The following is an 8,324-nucleotide window of genomic DNA, read 5'->3' as shown; positions in this document are numbered from 1 at the left end:
TATTCAATGGTTGGTACTATATCATTTAGATTGCACTTGACTCATTATAGTTATCTCTCACTTAATAGTTTAGTGATTTTAATTAGGTTGGTAGTATTGATAATCAAAAGTCTACTAATTATTGTGCTATTCACCTCGGCATAACTTGATCTTTTTAAAATCTAGCAAACAACACATTGTTACTCACTTTTATATAGATGTCAAATATAAAGCTATTGTTAATTCTACTATTGAATTCAAAATGGTCAAATCTCTACTTCATGAACTTGGTATTTTCAAAACAACTCATCCTTCAGTATAATGTGACAACTTAGAAGCCACTATTTGTTTGCTAATTCGGTGTTACATGCTCGCTTGAAACATGTGAAAATTGATTTATTGCTTTTGATGATTGCTTTTGAAACATTTTGTTCATGACATGGTTGCTCAAAGGAAACTCTGAGTTCCATTTATTGCTTTTGATGATTGGATTGGCAATGTGCTAAATAAACCTACCCTAACCTCTCTTATCATCTCCATTTACGTTTCTATGATCCAAGTTAGATATAGTACCTATCCCATTCAACTTGCTGAGAAGTATTTAAGTAATATGATCAAACATAACTTTAGGCTCAACTAGATATAGTTATCTGTTGTATTATTAGTAACATAAAGCTCATTAAAGTTAGCCAGTGCTTGTTGAATCAATCCCTGTGTATATGCAATACACCTGTACATATTGATTATTGAAATAGAAAACACGACAACAACACACGGTTATAGTTCACGGCAAATTTTCCCCTTTCTCACGAGCTGTTTCTCTACCCTTGTTCTATTACTATGTCTTAAACTTATCACAGAGAATTGAGTCCTAAAAAACATGGACCATGATTCTCTTCTGGTTTGGCTTTTTATACATCAATTTAAATTGTGCAGTTTGTTTTCAAAAAGACTGAAGGAGGTGGGATGGGACTTTCTCCTTGATGAAGCCTTCGCTGCATGCGAAGCAAGGAGAAGGGTGCACTAGACCCCGGCTTGAGCCATAAGCTTGCCAACAAAAAGACCTTGTCGTGCCCCCCGTGTGTGACAGAAGTTGAACATCTTCCAAGTATAGTCCTTTACAGGGGAAGTCGTCGCTGCAAACAAATTTTATAGCTTCCTCGGTTGCTGAAGTTCCTTTGATACGCCTAAAGGATATATTCTCCACTTTAACAGCTGAAGTCTGCATTCCACGGCATTAATAAGTCATATAATCTCTTCAATTCAAGAAATGCATTCAAATTATATACCAGCCGAAAGAATCATGCAGTGGTAGCTATCCAACACAACTGTCTCAGTGGCAATTAACTAGGACGCATTACTTAAGGCTACTAACTGGGAACATGTCACTGTAACCCTTATTGTTGAATGTTTGACCATCGTGTGATAAGTGTGTGGTGCTGGCCCAATCTATATGCATTTATATGATTCATAAAAGGTGTGGACCATTGCTTATAAATTCGGCAACAATTCGGTCAGTACCATACCTGATTTGCACATGGCACGTGTGCATCACAATAATACTGATCTATTATAATTGGATTTGATACGTTTTCCATGAATATGTTCTGGAATGTGATATTTGTGGCATTACCACCACCTCCCTGGTGAAGTTCAAAGAGGTCAGGATTCGATTAATTACAAAGAATTCACTAGTTAAAACATCTCTCTATCTATTCAGAGATGCACGTAGAGATTTGTGTGTGCTCAAGTGTATGGCAGAGAGATAGAACTTCACCTGCCATGTTTTTATCCGCACCCCGTTATCAGTGTTGGAAAGGAAAGCTCCATCAACCATTACATCCCGCACCAATGATGATGAGTTTGATTTCCCCAAGCTCCCAATGCTAATGAATACAAACAAGAAAAGTTTAAGAATTAAGACGTTCATGATACTGCAGTGCTAGAGAGTGCTGGGCTTTGTTATTACCTTATACCATGGCCTGGCCCACAGGCAATGTTTCTGATTTTGATTCGTGAAGAGTTGCTGACTATAGAGATGCAATCATCTCCTAGATGCAAAATTGGAACTCATGATAACATTTCCACTCAAAATACACATAAAAAATGCAAGTGTGAAGCCTCAAGCTTTGCATACCACAAGTTCACAAGCTTCATTTGAAAGACATGGAGTTGGAAAAGGGATTATCATGTTCTGTACCACCATATCAGCAACTAAAATAAAATAGATACTTTTCTTTTCTTTTCTTTTCTTTTAAAAATTTGAGCACCATTTATTTAAAGGAACCAAAAACGAATCAATATATCTATGGTTAAATCCAAGGTTAGTGACTTTTTGATACAATGGAAAGCTCTTATAGACCATTAACTGAATTTGAAGTTCACTGTATGAAACTTGTGATTGATTGAATAGGGTGTATCATAAGAATATACATATGATGCCCTATTTAAATTTGCACATAATGAAGAGATATTTTGATGGCAAGCTCCGATCCAGGCTAACACATCAGTATTAAAGTCTGCAACTGATATCGACCACCTATATCTTGTGTTCATCGATAGTTTTCTTGGGAAATTCATTAAAAAATCAGGTTTAGGCCTCCATAACCCAATAGCCTATATCTCCCAAATCAATCCTCTGCACAAACAATATCATTCTGGTCCTACATCTCACGAATTTTTTAGTGAACCTTGGGAAAAGAAAAAAAATTCCATCCCTAAAATCCCAGCTTAAGATGATGTACTCTAGCTAACCATCTTTTTCTGAGTTAGAAAAGTTTAGCTTCAAGAAAATCCAATTCAAGATTCTTTCTCCAAACTATCTTCAATTAAACATACTGTGTTATACTTTAATGGGCAGCATCTTATGGAGAAAATATAATGGATATATGGAACATTGTACTTCTGCTCTGAGCATATAAGGTTTGGTCCTTTCTCGGTGATGGCTAACTGCCTGTCTGTCTGCTATCACAGACAACTCACCTTTTATTTCGTTTATTACCTTCACAAGCAGCAGGGTACTCCACTGCTAGGAACTGGCGTGCCAAGTCACCCCAGCAGCCCCTGGGTTGACAAGGGCCCACCTTGTCTTTTCAAAAAGTGGCCCCATGCATGGTAGCGCATGAGAATTAAAAATTCACAAGCTATTCAAGGGTAAAACTAGAACCCCAGAACCTTTTTGTATCATCATAAGCCAAGTCTTAACCACTTGTGCTCAGCCTAACCACAGAAATATCATGTACTTTAGCATTTAACGAGCTACAAGGATTATATCCATTAACAAGCTGATATTAAATAGGAGTAGAAAAAATATTACAACAGAGAGGTTATCACACATGTTGAAAAATTATTACAGCAGAGAGGTCATCATAAATGACAAACAAAGAATGAAACAGACATTAAATAGTGTTGCAGCAGGTATTTTTATTTCATTCTCAATCAAACCTGATTAAACTATTATCATTAGCTCAAATGAAAAGACACATGACTTCCAAGTGCAGCTATCAAAGCAACTAAAAGAATTGTTGAAATGAACTCAAATGAAATAAAAATATCTGTTCATAAATGAAGATTCCTGCATGGCATGTCATAAGCAAAATTATGAACATACTCTCTTTGTTTTGCAGTTGCAAATAACATTATCAAATTATACTTACAAAGAAATGTCTACATGCATCAAAAAGTTGCAAACTTACGAAGCAAACACCCAAGGAAGAGAAAACACATTTATGTCATGATGCTAATAACAAAACTATGTGCCAGTTTCCAGAATTACCAACCTGTTCTAACAACACTATCCTTGATCTTTACTCCATGGGATGCACTGATGTGGATTCCATCAGTGTTGGGGCTAACAGCAGGTGATGTCACTATAAGATGGAAAGTCATAACCCTGAGACAATTAGTGAATGCTATGTGCATCTTTTGACCACAGACCACCTTAAGATTCTTGACTTTCAAATCCTTGCACTTGTGGAAAGTAATGGCCTGCAGCACGATTACTATACTAGATTAGAGTGTTTAAAACGTGAAAGGAAAACATTGTTCTTGAGGAAAAAATAGGATGAATGGAACTAACTGCATTGCTCAAAGAATAAAGCAGCACTAACCGTTGGAGCATTTCGGCATGGCTGTTGCAAACAATTGAAGCTATAGTTAAAAAAAAATGCATAAAAAAAAATATGAGAAAGATTTAGGTATGAGTCACATAAATACATTGGTTTTGTTGATCTTGCAAGACTGAGCCCACCATATCCATCCCCTACCATTGACAGTTCCTCCCCCTTCTACTGTAAGGTGCTTTACCCCATGGAAGTAGAGCCACTTGCGATGATTTAAACCTTTCCAAGCAGCAGGGTCTTCAGGAGCAACAATCGTACCAGAGATCTATTAAATCACAATTCCAATGCAGTAACTTATACGGGAACAATATTCACATAGAAGGAAGAAATGATGCAAATCACAACAAAACAGTTAGTTGTTATGCTTACATCAAGAGTGACCTTTGATTTACAAGGCCCTCCGAAATCAACCGGATGGACCAGAAAATTATAACTAGCTGGAATTACAATCCTGGTTCGACCCCGGAAAGAACAAGCCATCTCCCAAGCTTCTTTGAAAGCCTGTAAGGCAAGAAATAATACCACATCAAGAGAACTTATACTTTACAATAACTTTGCACATGGTTAAAATACATAGTAAGACATAAAAAGTCCAGACAAACTCTTAAAAAGATCTGAAATTTTTGCTTGAAAAGCAGATAATTGGCTGCTTGGTATTATGCAGTCTATCGCATCTCAATAGGCAGGTTCGAAACTCTTTACCAAGACTTGGTAAAGAAAGCATGATGGCTGATCGTATAGCCAGGTAATGGAGGAAAACAAAGAGGAAATAAAAAATTGTTCAGTTTTCACAACAACAATTGTTTAACCATTAAAATTGAAATGACTGACTTTCATTTGTTATCGAAAATTTGCTGAGACCATTCACGCGCACAAAGATGAGAGCATCATTTTGATTTCTTACAACATTCATTTTCTTTACATTCCAATAGAACAGAAAGAAATATATTAACCCAAACCCCACGTTGAAATCAAAATCTACAACCTGAAGCTCATAACAAGTTCAAGTTTTCCCCGAACAGAAAACTAGCTGTGCTCAAGAAATATGATGTTCACTAGTTGCAATAGAAATTAAAGTTTTGTTGTCTAAACGAGCTCATACATTCCACCAAAAAGAAAAGAAACGGGAATCATTCAATTAGACATGGTACGCCCACACATAAAGTTACTCAAAATTGTCCAAAATTTACATGATTTCTAATTTGTTCAGAATCTCAAAATCGAATACCCCATACAGAGCCATGAATATTCTAAACAAAAATCATGCATTCTTATAAAATGGGCATCATCCAACATGTAACACCACATTGACATTGACAAAAACAACCTATCAACTCGAATGATCAACACTCAAGTAGAGTAACCAAACCACGTCGCACAACAGAAGACACAGATCAAATAAAACATTAAAAAAAAAACGTAGTGTATATAATGGAAACTGTATAATGATGGCATGCCTGAGTATCATTACTAAGACCATCTCCTTTTGCACCAAAATCACCGACAACAAGGACCCTTTTGGAACTGGGTCGGATTCTTGCTGGCGCGGATTGCGGGAGCTGAAGGAGAGAATCAAATCCTTGTACACATACAAAACATGCACATATAAGCACACGTATAGTGCTAGTGCCCTTTGGACAAAAACCAAACCTCAGGTTGTTCATGTTCTGTCAGAGAGAACATGGGCATCAGAAACCTGGCGCCGACAGTTTTATGAACAGCAGATAGATCTAGTGAATCAATCTAACACTCTAAATTGAAAGCCGCTGTCACGGGCTTATTCTTTTCTTGATGCTGTGACGTCGTTTGATGTCTTCCCGTTGTTTTTCTGTTCATCATTGCCCAATGTCTGTGTGTGTTTTTATTCTTGTCTTCTAATGCTATATATATATATATATAAAAACTGTTATTTTTAAGTGGAATTTTAGCTCGCTAATTGGTTTATTCAAAGTTGTCAATATTGTTTCAGTAATCATTCGGGATTTTCAAATGGTATGAAAGGTTTTGATTTATTTTCATTGTTTTTTACACACAAAAATACAAAGAAAATTTTAATAAAAAGTACCTTTATAATTTTAACATAGTTGTATGAAAAAAAATGATAATTAATTTAAGAAAGTTATATGAAAAAATTAAATAATAAAATATATATTTTTATTTTTATTGAATATTTATGAGCAATTTTTTTATTAAAAAAACATTTATACGAGGTTCATGTATAATTATTTAAATATAATCATATAAAAAGTTCTAATCTTATATTATTTTTTAAAATATTATTTTACTAACTTTATTTAAAGATATTTTTATTGAAAAATTGTAAAACAAATAAATTAAAAATGAACAAAAATAGGGTGAAGAGCCAGGAATCAAGGTCAGGCCCACGAACATAATTGGGTTTGGAAAGTTAAACCTGCGAGTACGTGCCTTGAAAAAAAAAATCAAATATCATTGGCTTAAAAGGCTAAGCTTGCGTGTTTCGTTAATTTTTTCAAACTCAAACAGGCATTATTTGCTTGATATTTTTTTGGTCTGTTTATTTTTGTATTTTAATAGTGTTTTTAAATAAATTTAAATGTTTTTATTTTTTTTACTTTAAATTAATATTTTTTGTGTTTTCAAATTATTTTGATGTGCTACTATCAAAAAAATAAAAAAAACATCATTTTAATGTATTTTCGAATGAAAAACATTTTGAAAAACAATTGCAACCATACTTTCTAACAGGCTCTCATAAACAATGTACGATGTGTTCTTTGCCTATACAGAGATGGTGTGCCTTTCACTGCAACTAATTTAGCCACCAAATATGGCTAGAAAACTAGTTTTAATTAATTTTGCTCTTCAAACTCAAATTCTAACTTGTTTTTTTCTTCTCAAACACGTAAAAAAATATTTTAAAAACCTCAATAATTCTATTTTCAATCACAAAACACCTTGAAATCAACCTTAATATTCAAAATCACACAGCTCAAATTAAAACAAACTTTACAGATTTGATATATATTTTTTTTGATATAATTAAATATTTAAATCACTTCCATCAAACTTTCCTTTTCATTACAAACCTAAAATGAGTCTTTTTTTTTTTATTGTCAAACACAGATTTTCTTTCTCAACCTTTTTTCCGATGATTTTCTCTTCTCTATAAGATTTTAGGAATTGAAACGTGAGAAAAATAAGATTTTATGACTAATATGTAAGAAGCTAAAAATTACATGGACTAAAGATGGAAAAAAAAAGTTACAGTGCCTATTCAGCACTTTATGAACAGTCGAAATTGCACTGAGGATTGCAAAGTACAATGTGTCTGTATATGCAGTAGGGTGAACATGAAAAACCTTCATGTTTTTTTTTTTTTTCCAAATTTATTTTTATTTTATTTTATTTTTAATTACAAACAATTTGAAACCCTCCCTCGTATCATTTTTTTTATGCTCACTAGGCTCATGACAGTGGCGGCATGTTGATATTTGTAATCGGTGGATGTTATCTATTACTAAATATTGCTTTTACTTGTGCTATTTTCAACTCACAACGCAACACTATCTTCTTCTTTTTTTCTTTTTTTTTTTTGTAGTTGTAAACTTGTAATTATACAATCTCAATTTTACCAATGAGCCACGTCTATCATCTCGTTTCGAAGCACAAGGAAAACTTACAAATACGGACTACAAATACAGACTAATCCGTGGTGATATATATACTGTTTAAAAATATGGTGCAAATTATATTTTTTATAATTTTAATTTTTTTATTTAAAATTAAAATTTTTAATATTTTTAAATTGTTTTAATATACTGATGTTAAAAATAATTTAAAAAAATTGCTATCGTAATAATACAAGAAGATGCCTCTATTTTTTTCCCTTTTTTTTTTAATCTTATTTATAAAAGAAAATTGGCTTGAAGAAGACGCCTGGTAGCCTGGTAGAGTGGTACCTGGAAGCAGGGTTTATTAAGCTCATGTTTGGAAGCAAGTCTCAAACGAAAGTTAGCTAAAATTAATTTATTTTTGTTTAAAATTATTTTTTATATATTTTTAAATTATTTTAATGAACTAATATTAAAAATAAATTTTAAAAAATAAAATAAAATATTATTTTCTATATTTGTAAATAAAAAATACTTTAAAAAATAATTTTTACCAAACTTTTAAACACCCTAAAAAATAAATCAATGATACGTTCATATGAGTCTATGATCATACCCAGGGTTAACGAGT

At 33.1% G+C, this 8,324-nt stretch overlaps 1 protein-coding gene across 3 annotated transcripts; it reads right to left on the bottom strand.

Moving 5' to 3' along the window:
- Positions 1 to 675: 675 nt before the first annotated feature.
- On the bottom strand, positions 676 to 5,975 carry LOC133689026 (probable polygalacturonase At1g80170). 3 transcript variants are annotated; one of them, XM_062108740.1, is made up of 9 exons: positions 5,558 to 5,975; positions 4,470 to 4,601; positions 4,195 to 4,365; positions 4,058 to 4,109; positions 3,759 to 3,980; positions 1,949 to 2,027; positions 1,757 to 1,865; positions 1,506 to 1,622; positions 676 to 1,201 (listed from the first exon to the last, which is right to left on the bottom strand). In XM_062108740.1, exons 1-9 carry the CDS (start codon positions 5,762 to 5,764, stop codon positions 923 to 925), a joined length of 1,368 nt encoding a protein of 455 aa, XP_061964724.1. In that variant the 5' UTR covers positions 5,765 to 5,975; the 3' UTR covers positions 676 to 922. The 3 variants fall into 3 exon arrangements, with proteins under 3 accessions (XP_061964724.1, XP_061964716.1, XP_061964733.1); XM_062108732.1 differs by having other exon boundaries at positions 1,949 to 2,030; positions 5,558 to 5,974; XM_062108749.1 differs by having other exon boundaries at positions 1,949 to 2,030; positions 3,759 to 3,966; positions 4,089 to 4,109; positions 5,558 to 5,972.
- Positions 5,976 to 8,324: the final 2,349 nt, after the last annotated feature.

The sequence above is a fragment of the Populus nigra genome, chromosome 1 (genome assembly GCF_951802175.1).
Source record: "Populus nigra chromosome 1, ddPopNigr1.1, whole genome shotgun sequence".
In the NCBI taxonomy this organism is placed as follows: Eukaryota; Viridiplantae; Streptophyta; class Magnoliopsida; order Malpighiales; family Salicaceae; genus Populus; species Populus nigra.
Note: the sequence above shows the minus strand (reverse complement) of the source record. Positions and strands in the feature narration are given on the sequence as shown.

Bases quoted from the DNA above. Each gene is read 5' to 3' on its own strand.
- LOC133689026 (XM_062108732.1), bottom strand. From the start codon at position 5,764: ATGAACAACCTGAGGTTTGGTTTTTGTCCAAAGGGCACTAGCACTATA. The intron at 4,366-4,469 runs GTAAGCATAACA...GTGATTTAATAG, and splicing joins AATCAAAGGTCACTCTTGAT to ATCTCTGGTACGATTGTTGC. The intron at 1,623-1,756 runs GTGAAGTTCTAT...GAACTTCACCAG, and splicing joins TGCGGATAAAAACATGGCAG to GGAGGTGGTGGTAATGCCAC.